General features: G+C 40.5%; 1 protein-coding gene across 1 annotated transcript; it reads left to right on the top strand.

Moving 5' to 3' along the window:
• The first annotated feature begins 730 nt into the window (after positions 1 to 730).
• On the top strand, positions 731 to 18,578 carry CCT4 (chaperonin containing TCP1 subunit 4). The gene is made up of 14 exons (XM_012477167.2): positions 731 to 1,003; positions 3,663 to 3,715; positions 4,528 to 4,617; positions 7,017 to 7,125; positions 8,072 to 8,214; positions 10,264 to 10,385; positions 10,714 to 10,846; positions 11,516 to 11,655; positions 15,189 to 15,285; positions 15,374 to 15,484; positions 15,570 to 15,700; positions 15,833 to 16,067; positions 17,693 to 17,806; positions 18,375 to 18,578. Exons 1-14 carry the CDS (start codon positions 877 to 879, stop codon positions 18,387 to 18,389), a joined length of 1,620 nt encoding a protein of 539 aa, XP_012332590.1. The 5' UTR covers positions 731 to 876; the 3' UTR covers positions 18,390 to 18,578.
• Positions 18,579 to 20,361: the final 1,783 nt, after the last annotated feature.

Here is a 20,361-nt window from a genome sequence, read left to right as displayed (position 1 = left end):
GGCATGGTGGCGGGCACCTGTCGTCCCGGCTATTTGGGAGGCTGTGGCGGGAGGATCGCTTGAGCCCCGGAGGTCGAGGCTGCAGTGAATCGAGATCGCGCCACTGCACTCCAGCCTGGGCAAACAGAGTGAGATCCTGGTTTAAAAAAAAAAAAAAAAAAAAAAAAAGTCGGGCGCAGCGGCTCACGCCTGTAATCCAGCACTTTGGGAGGCCAAGGCTGGTGGATCACCTGACGTTAGGAGTCCGAGACCAGCTAGCTAACATAGTAAAATCCAGTCTCTACTAAAAATACAAAAATCAGCTGGGGGTGGTGGCGTGTGCCTGTAATCCCAGCTACTCGGAAGGCTGAGGCAGGAGAACAGCTTGAACCCAGGAGGCTGAAGTTGCAGTGAGCCGAAATCGAGCCACTGCACTCCAGCCTGGGCGACAAAAAAGACGCTGTCTGAAAAAAGAAAAAGAGAGAGAAAAAAGGAGGGGACCTCACAGCCGTGTAAAGCGCAGTGAGGAAATGCGGGTGTCCTCAGCACTCGCCTTTAAAATCGCGCGTTGTCATTGCTGCCTCGCGTAAAGTCGCCTCCGGTGCTCTTCATCCCCAGCGCCCCGGGCGAACAACCTCGCCAGCCCGGAGCTCCTCACTAGCCCGAAGCACCCCGCACTAACCCACCTCACCCGGCGCGCAACAGACAGCCTCCTACGTCACGCCAGCGCCGTGACGCAAAGAAGGCCCCTTTCTCCGCCTCCCCTTTTTTCCCGACGCCGGCGCCGATTTCTGGAAGCTTCGTGAAGGCAGTAGGCGCTTCCCGTTACTTTGTGGCCGGACAGAATCCGGGTCCATCCGTCCTTCCCGAGCCCACGCAGACCCAGCCGAGTTTGCCATGCCTGAGAATGTGGCACCCCGGAGTGGGGCGCCTGCCGGGGCTGCCGGCGGCCGCGGGAAGGGCGCCTATCAGGACCGCGATAAGCCAGCCCAGATCCGCTTCAGCAACATTTCCGCCGCCAAAGGTATCACTCTCAGGGCCTGACCTGTGGCGCCGCGGTGTCGTGCTCCGCGCTGTCTTGGGCGGGTTTGGCTCATTTCCCGTTCCTTCGGGTGATCCTCTCTTGTCCTCCCAGTAAGAAGCAGCCCAGTGGAGGGATTCTTATTTCTATTTTTCTGCCGATGATTGCCAACCTGGAGTATGGAGGTCTTTGGACTTGACTCATTTTGCATTTTAATCTCCTATAGTGTGTCATTCTGCATTGTGCATCTTTCATATTGGAGCCAAAAGCAGTTTAAAATGCCAAGAATTGCCTGCAGCCTTCCCTAGGGATCCGACGCCTAAGGGCTGTCGCTTGTCTGCCTGTGGGAGCTGGTAGAATGCACAGTATCTTTCAGCTTTCTTATTCTTAAAGAGCTATCAAATAAATTTCAATTGGCACCACTGTTGAGACGAATTGGGTAAACTCTCCTCTAAATTGGGGCGTGGCTCATTGTACTGGTATGTAGGAACTGACATAAGTATCTTGTTTGGAAATAGTTGCGGAAAGTTATGTGCTTATTTGTCGTCTCTGCATGTGCAGTCAGATATAGGCAAATTAAGAAACAATTTTTTTTTCGTAGAAGCTTGTGGCACACGTTGGAAATCAGGAAGAGCAGCGTTTCATTCTCCTTCCATTACTACATGTCTTAAGTGACGTGTACTCTCTGTGCCAAAGATTTCTTACCTATAAAATTGAGGAGGAAAATGTTTACTTTTTAGAGTTAAGATTAAAATAAATCGAGTTGATAGAAAAATCTGGAAGGAAAAGTCAGGACAGAGGCTTAGAAATCTTGCCAGAGTGTATATTGAGTATAGTATTTCTTTTGGGTTGGAGAATACTGTTTACAGAAGAGGCGAGATTAGAAAGGTAGGTTGGGGTCAGATCTTAAAGGCCTGGTGTCCTGGAAAGTATTTGGCTTAATCTCCCTTAGCTACGGATCATTTCTCTGTAGTCAACGTGTAGGGTTGCTGTGAGGATTCAGGAAGAAAGTATATAAAGACCCATGTATATAAAGTACACCTTACAAGTATTTGCAGTCATCAGCCCAAGTAACTGGGAATATGATGGTGCTAAGATAGGTAGGCTGGATGGAAGAAAAAGTAACTTGGGCCTAATGAATTGGAAAGGTCAGAATGGCCAGATTTAGGAGTAATTTGGAAGTTCAGGAGATAATATACCTGGAAACGAAGGTTTGTAGGATTAATTGTCTAGGGACCATAGTTGAAGCTTAAATTTATTAGATTAGGAACAGAATATTGAAAGATAAATTTTGGGGCCAAGAGAGTTTATAATATGGCTGATATTCAACAAACAAGATAAGAAGTGGGAAATTAGTAACTTTTGAAACAAAAGTGGACCGAGAAATGAAATAACAGAGGAGGGTGTGCATGTGGGAAGGAAAGGCCACCTATATTATTCGTGAAGATGACCCCCTTATATCTTGAACTCCTCGCCTCAAGTAATTGCCCACTTCGGCCTCCCAAAGTGCTGCGATTACAGGCTTCAGCCACCGTCCTCGGCCAGATGTTTATAACATACTGATGATGACCAAAAGCTTTGATGTGAGAGTTTTGCTTTTTGTTGGGTTGGTTTGTTGAGATGGAATCTCACTCTGTCCCCTAGGCTGGAGTACAGTGGCATGATCTCTGCTCACTGTAACGTCCGCCTCCTGGGTTCAAGCAATTCTTCTGCCTCAGCCTCCTGTGTATCTGGGACTACAGATGCCCACCACCATGCCTGGCTGATTTTTCTATCTTCATTAGAGATGGAGTTTCACCATGTTGTCCAGGCTGGTCTCGAACTTCTGACCTCAGGTGGTCTGCCTGCCTCAGCCTCCCAAAGTGCTGATTACAGGCATGAGCCACCTCGCCCAGCCTTGTTGGTGTTTTAAAAAGAGTATCTTGCACGATAGCATTTCCATTGTGGTTTGTCCTTTTGGCGGTGTTGTTAATTTTTGCTGTGTAGGCCACCTATATACCATGTTCACATTAGTGAACAAAACAAAAGTCTTTGCTCTCAGAGATTACACACTAGACAGAGTAAACAAATAAGTGAATTACATGTAAATTGAGCATTACTAATTTGAAATACTCCAACATTTAAAACACTCTGATCCTAATCATTTTGGAAAAAGGATACTCATCCATCAGTATCTTAGATCTAGACACTCCTGTTGCTGCTTGTCCTGTTTTAAGGAATCTAGGAAATAGCAATTCTCAGAGCTCCTAACTAGACTGTACTGTTTTGACATCTGAAGGAAGATGAGATTAATCCTCACAATGTATTCTGCCATAATCTGATTACAAATATTAATACTGTGTACGTTCACTAACAATAAAATGACACTTTATGATTTAAAAGACATAAAAAATTACTCTGTAGATTATTTGTAGACAATGAATTTTCTTCTGTGGACATCGCAATTTGTTATGCACCATATCCTAATAAGAACACAGTGATCATTTGAGAGGAAAAATACTCTGTTCTTTAAGGAGCCTTGAGTTCCTGTACTCCCAGCTATTCCGGGAAGTTGAGGCGGGAAGGTTGTTTGAGGCCATTGGGCAGCATAGTAAGACCCTGTCTCTTAAAAAAAAAAAAAAAGTCCTAATTTCTTTTCTCCCCCCCCCCCCCCATTCTGCAGCGGTTGCTGATGCTATTAGAACAAGCCTTGGACCAAAAGGAATGGACAAAATGGTAAAGAATTGTGTTATTGAATGCTAATTGAGCACTGATGTTCTCACTACAAGATCTTGATGGAGAGTTAGATGTGCTGTTTAAAAAGTAAAAAGCGTTGGATACCTGGAGTTGAGCGGAAGGAGAGATTGCTTCAGAGTCAGCAGGACTAAACTAAAATTCATATTTTGTTTAATGCTTTTGAAACAATGAGAGTGCATACCCAAACATAGTTATCTATTATGTAGTTAAGTGGAAAGTATAAATACAGGTGTTAGGGCTTCAGTTTAGTGTCCCTTATGTATGTAACTTTGTATCCTAGTGTGGGTCTCTGGGAGATATGACAATATGGAGGATCATCTGCATAATAAGCAGATTATTCTCCTCTCTGGATATTTGAAAATCAGTCCTTCCTTAAAATGCCATTGTCCTTTTTCTAGGAAAAGGAAAAAAGTTTCTGTGTTGTCTATAAGAAATGTGTTCACTGCATTGCATGGTGCTCCTTTAGGGCATCCATGGTAGAAGTCGTGTTTCTGATTAATGAGAAATTGTTAAAGGTAGCAGGTGCTTCTTTGTAATGTCTTTCCTCTTTTTTTTTCTTTTGTGTGTGTCTACATTTCTTCACTTTTAGATTACTCTGCAACAAAGCCAGTTTTTTCTTCTGTAAAGTTGGACCGTTACTGCATATTCTTAAATTATCATGCTAATGTATGGGAAGAGAATTCAAAATTAAGTACCACACAAATAGAAATTAACTTCTCTATTTTGAAATATAAAAGTTTAGTAAAACTGTTAAGGTGTCACATTGAAATATAACTTAAAATATTTTCTAGATTCAAGATGGAAAAGGTGATGTAACCATTACAAATGATGGTGCTACCATTCTGAAACAAATGCAAGTATTACATCCAGCAGCCAGAATGGTAAGTATAATTTTAGATGAGGCTTTTTTTTAAGTGTATTTGATATTTGGTAAGCAGTTAAATTTATTTATGTGATCACATGATATTTAAGCATGATGAACAATTTTTATGCTAAGCAGTCATATTTTTAGGATACATTTTGTGCCTAACATTGTGCTTTTTGGTGTGACGTGATAATAAAGCACAAATCAAACCAGGCGTGGTGCTACATGCCTTTAGTCCCAGCTACTCCAGAGACTGACGTGGGAGAATTGCTTGAGCCCAAGAGTTTGTGGCTACAGTGAGCTCTGATCACACCACTACACTCCATCCTGGGTGACAGTAAAACCCCAGAACAGCTGGGCACAGTGGCTTACACCTTTAATCCCAGCACTTTGAGAGGCCAAGGTGGTAGGATTGCTTGAGCTCAGGGGTTTGAGACCAGCTTGGCCAACATGGCAAGACCTTGTCTCTACTGAAAATGCAAAAAATAGTAGCTGAGTGTGGTAGTGCGCACCTGTGGTCTCAGCTACTCAGGAGACTGAGGTGGGAAATTCGCTTGAGCGCTTGAGCCCAGGGGCAGAGGTTGCAGTGAGCTGTGATTGTGCCACTGCACTCCAGCCTGGGCGACAGAGCAAGACCTTGTCTTAAAAAAAAAAAAAAAAAAACACAAGTCACCTTATACTTGTCCATGGAAATGAATATTTTTCCTCTCAAATGATCACTGTATCATTAGGATATGGTATATAACAATTCACCATGTCCACAGAAGAAAATTCACTGTCTAAAAATAATCTAGTGGAAACAGAGTAATTATTTTACTTCTTTTACCTTATATTTGTCTATGGAAACGTGGCATACACTTGAGGAATGAGGAGATCGAAAACATAAATGCTACTCTTTTTTTTTTAACAGAGTCTTGCTCTTCGACCAGGCTCCAGGCTGGAGTGCAGTGGCGCCATCTTGGCTTACTGCAACCTCCACCTCCTGGCTTCAAGCAATTCTCCTGCCTCAGCCTCCCAAGTAGCTGGAACTATAGGTGCGCACAACCATGCCTAGCGTATTTTTGTATTTTAATAGAGACAGGGTTTCACTATATTGGCCAGATCTTGATCTCTTGACCTCATGATCCACCTGCCTCGGCCTCCCAAAGTGCTGGGATTACAGGCGTGAGCCACCACGCCCAGACTATGCTACTTGTTTAGTACAAATTATTCAGTGGGTAATGGAAGAGAACAAAATAATTGTATGTAAAATAAATCATGTCTAAATTTGCAGACATTTATTAAAAATAGTGGTTCAACTAAATATCAAAATAATTCTAGTGTCCAGTCATAGGAGCAAAAACAAATGCATTAGAAATATATTTCTATCGGCTGGGAGCGGTGGCTCACACCTGTTATCCCAGCACTTTGGGAGGCCAAGGTGGGTGGATCACGAGGTCAGAAGTTTGAGACCAGCCTGACCAACATGGCGAAACCGCATCTCTACTAAAAAAATATACAAAAATTAGCCAGGTGTGGTGGTGCATGCCTGTAATCCCAACTACTTGGGAGACTGAGGCAGGAGAATCGCTTGAACCTGGGAGGTAGAGATTGCAGTGAGCTGAGATCACATCATTGCACTCCAGCCTGGTCAACAAGAGCGAAACTCCGTCTCAAAACAAAAAGAAAAAAATAAATTTCTATCAAAAAAAATCCCTTTAGTTATGTAAAGATGGCTTTCTAAATGAATCAGATTATGATTACAAGGGGTCTATTCAAATAAACCTGGCAAAAGACTCTTAAATTGATATTCTGAGGTTGGATATGGTGGTTCATGCCTGTAATCTGAACCCTTTGGGAGGCTGAAAGCAAGAGGATTGCTTGAGCCTAGGAGTTTGAGACCATTCTAGGCAACATAATGGGACCCCATCTCTATAAAACAAAAATTGTTTTTTGAAATAGCCAGATGTGTTAGCACATACCTATAGCCTTAGGTACTCGGGAGTCTGAGACAGGAGGATCACTTGAGCCCAGGAGGTGGAGGCTGCCATGAGCCATGATTACACTGCTGTACTTCAGCCTGGGTGACAGAGTGAGACGCTATCTCAAAAAAAAAAAAAAAAAAAAAAAGTTTGATGCTCTAGTCTCATCTGGAATGCCCCGTTTCTTAGCTTCCAAGTCTATAGAGTATTCCTGATACAGCATTTTTGCTTTCTGATTAGAACTTCTGAGTACCAGGGCAGGGGCAGATTACAACCCACAATCTGAACTGGAGATCATATATTAGTCTTTAATTTTAAATGAAACCCAAAGTCGACAACAAATCAGAAAACAAGAATTATGCTGAATCCTCAGATTCTGTTTGTGATACTGGTGTGATCATTTGAATTAGGTGTTATTTCTCATTGCACAACTTGGCATGTTCTGTTCACTTAGCTGGTGGAGCTGTCTAAGGCTCAAGATATAGAAGCAGGAGATGGTACCACATCAGTAGTCATCATTGCTGGCTCTCTCTTAGATTCTTGTACCAAGCTTCTTCAGAAAGGTGGGTAGGGTATGCTTTATTACTGAATAAAGAAAAGTTTAAAAGAACAAACTTTAGGAAAAGCCAGGTTATTTGTAAGTAATACGGGATTTAAGATTTGATTTGGAATAACTAATCTTTTTACCAAGAATTTTTAAAGTTTTAGATTTTGCTATATTTGTGATAGTAATTAGAAGAAAATTTCCTTTGGCTTCTGATATTTGCTGGGCTCCTTTTTGAATGGAAATCAATCAAATTTTGCCATTCAAAAATGACTGGTAGTAATATTACCAATCTTAGACTCTTAGGAAAGATGATTTGGGAGAGAAAGTCAGGATTGTCCTTGCTTTAGTAAATGGTGTTTAATCATAGTAGTGACTTTCCAATCACTTACTCTACTTATTATGTAGACTTGTGATATTTTGAAAAGTATCGGCCAGGTGTGCTGACTCATACTTGTAGTCCCAGCACTTTGGGAGGCTGAGGCTGGCAGATCAGTTGAGTCCAAGGAGTTTGAGACCAAACTGGGCAATGTGGCAAAACCCTGTCTCTACTAAAAAAAAAAAAAAAAAAAATTGCCAGGTGTGATGGTGTATGACTGTAGTCCCAGCTACTCAGTAGGAGGATCGCTTGAGCCTGGGAGGTGGACGCTGTAGTGAGCAGACATCAGGCCACTGCACTCCAGCCTGGGTGACAGAGTGAGATCCCGTCTCAGAAAGAAAGAAAGGTATAAAATTTGGATTTTAAGTATGTAATTGATCTATTTTAAATTAGATGGAAGTAAATTATTAGCCATAGTTAGCAGGTTATTCAAGCCACTATTTTTACAACTGAAGCATACCTTTGTAATTAAGAATAGTTAAATGTGTGCTTGCTTTGACATTAGTAAATGTAGAAAAATTTTAAGTCATGTCAAATGTGTAGTTTACCTGTTACAATTAGATAACTAGGCTTTCACAAATGACAGGGATTCATCCAACCATCATTTCCGAGTCATTCCAGAAGGCCCTGGAAAAGGGAATTGAAATCTTGACCGACATGTCTCGACCTGTGGAACTGAGTGACAGAGAAACTTTGTTAAATAGTGCAACCACTTCATTGAACTCAAAGGTGAGACAAGCACTAATGGATAGTTGTCAAATTAAAGTGTGTTATTCTATGATCCTTGATGCTATGCAATACATAAAAACTAAGTCTTAAGAAGCAGTAACGGATAGTGGTCAAATTAAAGTGTGTTATTCTACGCTCCTTGATGCTATATAATACATAAAAACTAAGTCTCAAGATTGATTGGGTAACTGTTACAATCTGTATAACTGAATTGGTTTAAGTAAGATTATGAGAAGAAATGAGCCATGAGGCTAACAAAGGAGTTAGAATATTTAATGTATACTATATCCATTTCCAATGCATTGGAACAGTATTTTGATAAAGCTGGATGTTTGAATTTGCCTGTTAGAAACCTTTTCATCTACCAAATCAGAAAGTCTGCCGTAGGATCACTAGTAGTATAGCTAATTTTTATTGAATGCTTAATATGGTGGGCATTGTGATAAGTTTTTTACGTTTATTATCCTCTTCAAGGCCTTCAGGTAGTCATATCCCCATTTTATAGAATAAAAGAGTAGATCTAGAGAAGTAAGTTACCTGAGGACCACTAACAGAAAGAGCTGAGATTTGAATGCAGGACAGGCTGCCCATCATGGTCTGTCCCTTAACTAATACATATGCTGCTTTTCTTAGTTACCAAACTTAAAGCGGTGTTGTACTTTTAAATTTCTTTGGAATTCATGTCACTTGTTTTCTGTAATGTTCTGTGTTTATCCCTCCCTCCTCCTAATCATTTTTCCTTTAAAAAAAAAAAAAGAAAGAAAGAAAAAGCAGTATTGGGCCGGGCGCAGTGGCTCACGCCTGTAATCCCAACACTTTGGAAGGCCGAGGAGGGCAGATCATGAGGTCAAGAGATCAAGACCATCCTGGCCAACATGGTGAAGCCCCCTTTCTACTAAAAATATAAAAATAAACCAGGCGTGGTGGCGGACGCCTGTAGTCCCAGCTACTCAGGAGGCTGAGGCAGGAGAATTGCTTGAACCTGGGAGGCAGAGGTTGCAGTGAGCCCAGATCACGCCACTACACTCCAGCCTGGCAGCAGAGTGAGACTCTGTCTCAAAAAGAAAGCAGTATTAAGTCCATAGATTCATTTTGTTTGAATGTTAGATAGTGTTAGGGACACTGAGTGATACTGTTGAATGTTCCCAGAACTAATATAGTTAGTACAGCATAATGGTTACAAGCACTAGTCATTGAGTCTAGACTGTGTTTTTTCAGTGCTGACTTCACCACTTAACTAAGCTGTTAGTTTGGGCAAATGACTTAACCTCTTGGTTTCAGTTTTTCAGAGAAGATTGAATGAGTTAATATGTAAAGTTCTAAGACCACTGCCTGTCATATATTAAATGATTGATAAATGTTAGCAATTTTTATGAGGCCCTCATCAGGAATGTACATACCTAACATTAATGTCTCATTACACATTGATTTTATTTTTTTATTTTATTTATTTATTTTTTTTGAGACAGAGTCTTGCTCTATTGCCAGGCTGGATTGCAATGGCGCAATCTCGGCTCACTGCAACCTCTGCCTCCTGGATTCAAGCAATTCTTCCGCCTCAGCCTTCTGAGTAGCTGGGACCACAGGCACGTGCCACCATGCCCGGCTATTTTTTGTATTTTTAGTAGAGACAGGGTTTCACCATGTTGGCCAGGATGGTCTCGATCTCTTGACCTAGTGATCCGCCCACCTTGGCCTCCCAAAGTGCTGGGATTACAGGCGTGAGCCACCGCGCCCGGCCCTCACATTGATTGTAGATAGGAAATATTCACATCATGCTTTTTGGATTTCCAATAAAACTTTGATATTCTATAGTCTAAGCTACTATATTAATAAAAGAAGCAAACATACATGTTTTTATTTTGTACCCCTGGTGACAACCTAAAGGGAAAAGACAGTTTATGGGCTGTCTTCTCATGTGTGTTTACCTCTTCCCACCCAAACCCCATTGCAGAAATTATTAGAGCACTTCTTAAGTATCTTTGTCATAGAAAAATTAACATTTCTACTGTGAAGGTAACCTTTTTTTTTTTTTTTTAATAATTCTAGGTTGTTTCTCAGTATTCAAGTCTGCTTTCTCCAATGAGTGTAAATGCAGTGATGAAAGTGATTGACCCAGCCACAGCTACCAGTGTAGATCTTAGAGATATTAAAATAGTTAAGAAGCTTGGGTAAGCATCTCTAATTACAACTTGAATAAAAAGTTGAAAATGAGCATAAGATTGCCAAAAATAAATAAGTTAAAAACACCTAGATGAAAGTCACAAAGCTCTCTTTTCTCTTTTTGGTTTTGTTTTCATGAGAACTTGTATTATTATGGGAATCTCAAGATTTTGTTTATGATAGTAAGTAGTGGATCAAAGAGATCCAGGAATGGGGCAATAACAAATGTTATTTGTTAGCACATTTTATTGAACTGATTACTTTTAATATGTTAACAAAATGTACAAATTTCCACTCCCTTAACTACTACCCCTCCTTGTTTTCTCTTTTTCTTAGTGGGACAATTGATGACTGTGAGTTGGTGGAAGGGCTGGTTCTCACTCAAAAAGTGTCAAATTCCGGCATAACCAGAGTTGAAAAGGCCAAGATTGGGCTTATTCAGTTTTGCTTATCTGCTCCCAAAACAGATGTAAGTAGAAATGAAATTGGTTCCGTTTGTGTTTAACCTTTTAATAATTCAGGCGTTTGTTTTTTAAAAACAGAATACTGCTAGTGATTTAAAGCATAGATCTCAAAAGAATTATTAGAATTGAGACAAAAACAGAAGTTGTTGGTGCTACAAGTGACAAGTCTATATCCTCAGTTTGGATATTGAAATTGAAAGCTAGCCGATTGTAGTCCCAGCTGCTTGGGAGGTTTAAGCAGAAAAATTGCTTGAACCTAGGAGTTTGAGACTGCAGCGTGCTATTCCATCACTTGTGAACAGCCCCTGCACTCTAGCCTGGGCAACATAGTGGGACCCCATCTTTTCATTGTAATTGTTGATTTACAAATTCACACAGATTAAAGAGGTACCCCATCTTTTAAAAACAACAAAAATAGGATAACCATTTTACATTTTTTGGTTATTAAAAAGTACTTGGAAAAGAGTAAGACAGCAATGTATTTAGTTGAAAGTAAAAGACCCAAGTTTGGGGCATATATCTTTCCAGACTTTTCTATGCATGTCTGTATAATTTATTGCTTGGTATAATTTTGGTTGAATTTCTACAGTACATAGTATTTTCACTTAAAAGTCATCTACGTTTAAACTTAAAATATCTTACAATGCAAATTATAATGTTCTTTTTCTGAACAGATGGATAATCAAATAGTGGTTTCTGACTATGCCCAGATGGACCGAGTGCTTCGAGAAGAGAGAGCCTATATTTTAAATTTAGTGAAACAAATTAAAAAAACAGGATGTAATGTCCTTCTTATACAGAAGTCTATTCTAAGGTATGGGGCTATTTATTTTGTTCGTCTCATAATGATAAATGATTTTGGATCTTCACTAGCAGGATTTTTTCTAATAAAATATTTGATTTACTCTAAATTTTTATTTCTTAAGAGACAACTCTTAGGTGAAATGAAAGGGGAGAATTTTTGTTTTAAAAGCACAGAGATAAAGTGTTAGGCTTAAATATTGTACCATCATTTGCTCAGACCAAGGGAAAAAATGGTATAACTAAAAGTTCAGAGGCATGTGGGAAAAGCACTTTCAACAGTTAGATGACTTGTAAATGTAAAACAATATAAATGTAATTTTCTTAGCTAAGTAAATGCCAGAAAGTTGTTTTTGCTTTTTTAAAAATTTGTTTCTTAATTAGATTATTGGCTTCAGGGTGGAGCCCTTAAGGAACAGGGCCAAGAAAACCTGTGGTTTTTGTTTTTGTTTATTTGTTTGTTTGCTTGTTTGTTTTGAGACGGAGTCTCACTCTGTGCCAGGCTGGAGTGCAGTGGTGTGATTTTGGCTCACTGCAACCTCCGTCTTCTGGGTTAAAGCGATTCTCCTGGTGGGGCGCGGTGGCTCACGCTTGTAATCCCAGCACTTTGGGAGGCTGAGGCAGGTGGATCACGAGGTCAAGAGATCGAGACCATCCTGGTCAACATGGTGAAACCCCGTTTCTACTAAAAATACAAAAAATTAGCTGGGCATGGTGGCGCGTGCCTGTAATCCCAGCTACTCAGGAGGCTGAGGCAGGAGAATTGCCTGAACCCAGGAGGTGGAGGTTGCGGTGAGCCGAGATCACGCCATTGCACTCCAGCCTAGGTAACAAGAGCGAAACTCCGACTCAAAAAAAAAAAGCGATTCTCCTGCCTCAGCCTCCCGAGTAGCTGGGACTACAGGTGCACGCCACTACATCCAGATAATTTTTAGTAGGGACGGGGTTTCACCATGTTGGCCAGGCTGGTCTCAATCTCTTGACTTCGTGATCTGCCTGCCTCAGCCTCCCAAAGTACTGGGATTATAGGCGTGAGCCACTGCACCCTAGCCTAAACTACACTTCTAATAGCAGTTTTTAAAGAAACATTTGAGTTGGGTAAACCACCAGAAATCTGCCTTTTTTTTTTTTTTTGGCAGCATTATTATTTTTCCTTGTAGTTACAAGCTAGAAAAGCATTATTACATTTTGATAAAAAGTGGGTTATCTTCCCTTTCAAATATGGGATATATAATCTTTCCTAGACCAAGGTGTGTTAAACATCAAGACTTGTTTTTTTAGGGCTGGCCGCGGTGGCTCACGCCTGTAATCCAAGCACTTTGGAGGCCAAGGCGGGCGGATCACCTGAGGTCCGGAGTTCAAGACCAGCCTGACCAACATGGTGAAACCCCGTCTTTAAAAAAAAAAAAAAAAAAAGACTTGTTTTTTTTAAAAGCCAAGTTTGTTGCAGAATTAATTAGCTAAAAGTGGAATATATTTAAAGGTCTATGCAATTGGCTTGCCTTGTCATTTAGAGGTTCTTTTCCAGGGAATGCTCTGCGCATAGTCCATAGATGAAAAGAATTTTCTAAAGTTAGAACACATCACTTTATTTCTCTTTTTTTTTTTTGAGACGGAGTCTTGCTCTGTCTCCCAGGCTGGTGTGCAGTGGTTCTATCTCTGCTTACTGCAACCTCTGTCTTCTGGGTTCGAACGATTCTTCTGCCTTAGCCTCTGGAGTAGCTGGGATTACGTGTGCCACCACGCCCAGCTAATTTTTATGTTTTTAGTAGAGATGCGGTTTCACCATTTTGGTTAGGCTGGTCTTGAACTCTTGACCTCAGGTGTTCTGCCCACCTCAGCCTCCCAAAGTGCTGGGATTAACAGGCGTGAGTCATCAAGCCTGGCCAATATTTTTTTCTAATAGACACATTCCCATTTACTCCATTAATAGGCCAGAATATACTGTGAGTGTTCATTTTATATGGTCTTTGATTGCAGAGTCAGAAGACTTGGTTCTAATCCCAGTCATATAATAGCTACTGACCTTGAGTAAACTGCCCCCCAAACTCAGTTTGCTTATCTTTGTAGCAGGGATACTAGTAATACTTCCCTTTCTAGTATCACAGAGTTGTTAGATTATTCCCAGTAGTTCATGGGGAAGTGTAAATTTGTGGAGTCTGAATCAATAACTTCTAAATTCATGAAGTATTAATAAGCTTTTAGTTACCAAGATGTGCTCATTTATTATGAAAAATAAGGCCAGGCACAGTGGCTCATGCTTGTAAACCCAGCACTTTGTGGGGCCAAAGTGGCAGGGTCACTTGAGCCCTGAGTTTGAGACCAGCTTGGGCAACATAGGGAGATCCTATCTCTATTAAAAATAAATACGTGTGCTGGGTACAGTGCTCATGCCTGTAATCCCAGCAGTTCGGGAGGTCAAGGCAGGTGGATCACCTGTGTTTGGGAGTTCAAGACCAGCCTGGCCAACATGGTGAAACCCCATCTCTCCTAAAAATACAAAAATTAGCCGGGCATGGTGGCATGCACTTGTAATCCCACCAACTTGGGTGGCTAAGGCAGGAGAATTGCTTTAACCCGGGAGGCGGAGTTTGTTTGCTATGAGCCGAGACCGTGCCATTGTACTCCAGCTGGGCAACAAGAGCGAAACTACATCTCAAAAAAAGTCAAAATAAAGGCCGGGCACGGTGACTCACGTCTGCAATCCCAGCACTTTGGGAGACCGAGGTGGGTGGATCACAGGGTCAGGAGATCAAGACCATCCTGGCCAACACAATGAAACCCCATCTCTGCTAAAAGTAGAAAAAATTAGCCAGGCGTGGTGGCACATGCCCACACGGGAGTCCCAGCTACTCGGGAGGCTGAGGTAGGAGAATCGCTTGAACCAGGGAGGCGAAGGTTGCAGTGAGCCAAGATCGTACCACTGCACTCCAGCCTGGGCTATAGAGTGAAACTGTGTCTCAAAAAAAAAGTCAAAATAAATAAATGGGGAAAAAATAGTGGCATAGTTATCTTTTGTGTGTGTTACAGTGTCATTGAGGACAGAGTACATTTTAATACTGGAATTGTACTAAAATTTCTCTTAGAATTGGAAATCTTAATTTTGAGCTTGTGAACTTAGTAAACTAAGGCATTTTTCTTCCCAAATAATAGGATGAGCCATTTAAAAAACAATAATTGAAACCTTAAAGGCTCACGCCTGTAATCCCAACACTTTGGGGGGCCGAGGCGGGTGGATCACGAGGTCAAGAGATCGAGACCATCCTGGTCCACATGGTGAAACCCCGTCTCTACTAAAAAAAAAATACAAAAATTAGCTGGGCATGGTGGCGCGTGCCTGTAATCCCAGTTACTCAGGAGGCTGAGGCAGGAGAATTGCCTGAACCCAGGAGGTGGAGGTTGCAGTGAGTCGAGATCGTGCCATTGCACTCCAGCCTGGGTAACGAGCGAAACTCCGTCTCCAAAAAAAAAAAACCTTAAAGGATTTGAAGAGCAAAAGTTTCCTTTTAACCTAGCATTGACATAATGACTGATTTTGTATTTTAGAGATGCTCTTAGTGATCTTGCATTACACTTTCTGAACAAAATGAAGATAATGGTGATTAAGGATATTGAAAGAGAAGACATTGAATTTATTTGTAAGGTAAAACATTAACATCTGTATTTGTGAAAAATGTCTAATAGTCAGATAAATGTTGCCTTAATTTGTGGATTTGACTCTTTTTTTCCAGACAATTGGAACCAAACCAGTTGCTCATATTGACCAATTTACAGCTGACATGCTGGGTTCTGCCGAGTTAGCTGAGGAGGTCAATTTAAATGGTTCTGGCAAACTGCTCAAGGTAACAGTATTATACTTAAATTTTTATTTGGATGTGAGGTTTTTTTAATCCTTCAGATACTTAATTTGGAATTTATTTAATGAAGATTACAGGCTGTGCCAGCCCTGGAAAAACAGTTACAATTGTTGTTCGTGGTTCTAACAAACTGGTGATTGAGGAAGCTGAGCGCTCCATTCATGATGCCCTTTGTGTTATTCGCTGTTTAGTGAAGAAGAGGTAATGTCATTGTTACATTATTTAATGTTTTGAACATTAAAACTACTATATTCTATTTTTTTAAGATGTAAATAGTAAATTATTAAAAATCTGTTGGATAAAACAAGCTAAAAATATATTTGTGAATTTCAGGGCTCTTATTGCAGGAGGTGGTGCTCCAGAAATAGAGTTGGCCCTACGATTAACTGAATATTCACGAACACTGAGTGGTATGGAATCCTACTGTGTTCGTGCTTTTGCAGATGCTATGGAGGTCATTCCATCTACACTAGCTGAAAATGCCGGCCTGAATCCCATTTCTACAGTTACAGAACTAAGAAACCGGCATGCCCAGGGAGAAAAAACTGCAGGCATTAATGTCAGAAAGGTAATCATTTAATCTCTAATATAGAAAATATTGATTAATATAAAATATTACCAGCTTTATAGTCGTCTGTTAAATGGAAAGCTTTGTAATGAAAGCATTATCTTGGATTTAAATATGAGGCCTGCTGTGGGGTAATTAATCTGTGCTATTGAGTAAGAAGGAAGATGATGACACCTTAGGTAGGGGGAGTATTATTTGTTCATTGCCATTTACTGACTAGATTTTAGAGAGTTACTTAGTCTGTCCTCAGTTTCCTCAGTTGTAAAAACAGGGATGATTAATAGTTCCCTCATAGGCCTGTTGTAAGAATTAAATGTATTTCTAGTTAACAAGCTCTTAGATAAATACTTGGCATATAGTAAAGACTGTATTAAAAAATCATTACCCTAGTTAGCATGAGCTAGTGTAATTGTGTTAAGTTATCACATAGTAATAATTCCAGTTTTTATTAATGTTTTATTGAGGATACAAATACCACATGATGGAAAAGAACTGACAATCTAACATGATACTTTCTGTATGGTACAGAACTCCAAAGGATGGAACTGTTTGTTTAGGGAAGGCTTTATGAAGATGCACTTTTGGGTGGTAGGGGATGAGGAAATTCCAGATGGGTAAGCAGTAGTTTTTCAGGTGAGAAGGACCAAGCAGTTCTTCACCTGGGTACAGCTGGGGCTATATATTAGTGGTATGGTGGGCTTTAGGTTGGAAAGATCAGATAAAAGCAATTAATAGGCCAAGCACGGTGGCTCATGCCTGTAATCCAAGCACTTTGGGAGGCCAAGGTGGGCAGATCACCTCTGATCAGGAGTTTGCGACCAGTCTGGCCAAGATGGCAAAACCCGTCTCTGCTAAAAATACAGAAAAAAATAGCCAGGCTCAGTGGCAGGTGCCTGTAATCTCAGCTACTTGAGATGCTGAGGCAGGAGAATGGCTTGAACCCAGTAGGCGGAGGTTTCAGTGAGCCGAGATTGTGCCATTGCACTCCAGCCTGGGCAACAGAGCCAGACTCTTGTCTCCAAAAAAAAAAACAACAACAAAAAACCTATCACTAGAATGAGGAGGCCCTTAATTATTGAGCCAGATATTTTTTTTTCTTCCCGTAGTTGGGATACACTAAAAATTTCTTTGAGCAAGGGGCTAAGGATATGAAATATTTTAAGGGAAGACTGGAGACAAGGATGCCTGTTACAGGCCATCAGGAGCAAACCCAGGATAAAGGGAAGTAAGATGGTGCAATGAAGAACTTAAGGTGGGAAATAGACTCTAGTAGACCAGGGTTGGCCTGATTCAGAATTAAAATTCAGAGATGATTTAAGCATTAAAGATAAAATTTTTAACGACCGATCATTTGGCTAATTTTGCTGATATTTTAAAAAAGCGATACTTAGAAGTTGTTTTTGAATTAGGATTGGGTGACTACAGCATTAATTCAGTTTTTCCAAATTTTAGTTGAAATACAACCCACAGTGTAGAGAAGAGCTTAGTAGAGTATCATATTCTAACATGCCTAGACAAAGGGAAAACTAGATTTGATAAGGTCTTGAGGTTCACTGGTAACCATATGGCTGCTGGTGTATATTATTACAAACACTAAAAGCAGCTTGTGCTGATTTGATTTGCAGGGTGGTATTTCCAACATTTTGGAGGAACTGGTTGTCCAGCCTTTGTTGGTATCAGTCAGTGCTCTGACCCTTGCAACTGAAACTGTTCGGAGCATTCTGAAAATTGATGATGTGGTAAGTATTTCCAGGTTGCAGATTTTCTTAGGAGGTCAAAAAGGCATATATTTTAAAAAGTTTTTTTGGTGGTTGTTTTTGTTTGTTTTTTTTTAACAGAGTTTTGCTTTGTCGCCCAGGCTGGAATGCAGTGGCGATCTTGGCTCATTGCAACCTCCACCTCCTGGGTTCAAGCGATTCTCCTGTCTCAACCTCCTGAGTAGTTGGGATTACAGGTGCTTGCCACCACACACAGCTAATTTTTGTATTTTTAGTAGAGATGGGGTTTCACCATGTTGGCAAGGCTGGTCTCAAACTACTGACCTCAGGTGATCACCCGCCTCGACCTCCCAAAGTGCTGGGATTACAGGCATAAACCACTGCACCTGGCCATTATTTTTTTTAAGTTTTTACTTTTGATAAAAAAATATTTGCTAGTCATTAAGATGACAGCAGTTCATTCATACTTTATACAGTTTTTCCTCACCTGTAAAAATGGGGAGAATTTTGTTAATTTTATTGCCTTAAACATTTTCCAGCCTTAAAATTTTGTCATTACAAGTTTTGAAACCTGTTTTTCTCTTATCAGGTAAACACTCGATAATCTGGATAACTGACCAGCACCATTATGGTCACCAGTATTGCAGCTGGAGTGGAAGCAGATCACCTTGGTGTTCCTTATTTGGAAGATTATTTCCTCTGAATTCCTGGACTTGGTCTTCCAGTTGGCACTTGCCTGAAATTGTATTGAAACAATTTAATGAAAATATTAAATATTTGGTTTCAAAAGGCAGATTGATTTATCTTCTCACAGTACTCTGTTATTTTTGATGCTTTTCAAAAACCTATAAAAGAAGCATAAAAAGTGAGTTTACATGTTGAATAAAAAGATGGCCCAATGTGCTAATCACTGATAGGCATTAAAAAACTACCAAAGATGTAATATGTATTAATATATATGCTGTCTTGAAAGTAAATGATACAAGTGGCACCTCTCTGAGCCTACTCTGGCTTGGGAGGCTACCCGATTTTAAAAAAAAAAAGTTATGAAAAATGAAAGCCGCCTTTTAGCCTATCCTAATTCCTTTTCCCAGTATTAATGACTGCTGTGTTGGATTCCTTCTACAAGTAAAAGTGTAACATGTAGCAAATCTTATACAAAAGGGATTCTTTTTTTTCTCTCTCCAAATTTGGATTCTGAACTAATGTCTTGTTTCAGTGGCTTTAAACGTCTTGATTGTCATTGCCCTGATGCAAGAATCAGTGTCATCTCAGCATGAATAGTGTCAAAACTGTAACTAGTCTGCCCTTTCTTTAGTCACCTTACAATCTATTTATTTTGCACACATTGAAGCCTAGTGATCTTTTTATTTTTAAAGAAACGCTCTTGTGGCCGGGCGCGGTGGCTCAAGCCTGTAATCCCAGCACTTTGGGAGGCCGAGGCGGGTGGATCACGAGGTCAAGAAATCGAGACCATCCTGGTCAACATTGTGAAACCCCGTCTCTACTAATACAAAAAAAATTAGCTGGGCACGGTGGCGCGTGCCTGTAATCCCAGCTACTCAGGAAGCTGAGGCAGGAGAATTGCCTGAACCCAGGAGGCGGAGGTTGCGGTGAGCCGAGATCGCGCCATTGCACTCCAGCCTGGGTAACGAGAGCGAAACTCCATCTCAAAAAAAAAAGAAACGCTCTTGTCACCCAGGCTGGCTTGCAGTGGTCTGATCATAGCTTACTGCAGCCTTGAATTCCTGGACTCAAGCTAAGAATAAAGAATCATGCTTTTTATTCTTTAAAAAAAAACAAGTCTTGATGTTTAAGACACCTTGGTCTAGGAAAGATTATATATTCCATATTTGAAAGGAAAGATAACCCACTTTTTATCAAAATGTAATAATGCTTTTCTAGCTTGTAACTACAAGGAAAAATAATGCTGCCAAAAAAGAAGGCAGATTTCTGGTGGTTTACCCATTCAAATGTTTCTTTAAAAACTGCAACCAACCAAGTTCATTCCTTTTTATAACTCAGTAACATTTCATTGTATGGATACACCACATTTTGTTTATTCATTCAACAGTTGAAGGACAAGTGAAGTGTTTCCATCTTTTGGCTCCTATTAATGCTGCAGTGAACATTTGTGTTAACTAAAGATGAAGGCTGGGTGTGTTGGCTCAAAGTAATCCCAGAAATTTGGGAGGCTGAGGAGGGTGAATTGCTTGAGCCCAAGACCAGCCTGGGCAACATAAGTGAAACCCTACCAAAATAATAATAGTAATAAACTGGGTGTAGTGGCTCAATCTTTATTTAATAAGGATTGAGGATTGAGCCGGGAGGCAGACGTTGGGCTGAGATTGTGCCACTGCATCCCAGCGTGGGCAACAACAACAACAAAAAAACAGATTGAGACACAGAGGTCAAAAAAAACAGCATTTAATTTATTTAGGAAATAAGTAATTGCTATTCAAGTACACTGAATCAGAGCAACCCTGAACAGTGTCTAATAAGGCAAGCACAGGACAGGGTTTTTTAAAAATAGGGTATTCCCACAAGTTTTCAGAGGCAGTTCATTGGCTGGGTAG

Source organism: Aotus nancymaae, unplaced genomic scaffold (assembly GCF_030222135.1).
Source record: "Aotus nancymaae isolate 86718 unplaced genomic scaffold, 86718_ANA_hifiasm-v0.15.2.pri h1tg000057l, whole genome shotgun sequence".
NCBI lineage: Eukaryota > Metazoa > Chordata > Mammalia > Primates > Aotidae > Aotus > Aotus nancymaae.
Note: the sequence above shows the minus strand (reverse complement) of the source record. Positions and strands in the feature narration are given on the sequence as shown.

Coding starts and splice junctions, on each gene's coding strand:
- CCT4 (XM_012477167.2), top strand. CDS start 877: ATGCCTGAGAATGTGGCACCCCGGAGTGGGGCGCCTGCCGGGGCTGCC. Junction 15,701..15,832: donor CGCTGTTTAGTGAAGAAGAG/GTAATGTCATTG, acceptor TGTGAATTTCAG/GGCTCTTATTGCAGGAGGTG. Junction 16,068..17,692: donor CAGGCATTAATGTCAGAAAG/GTAATCATTTAA, acceptor TTTGATTTGCAG/GGTGGTATTTCCAACATTTT.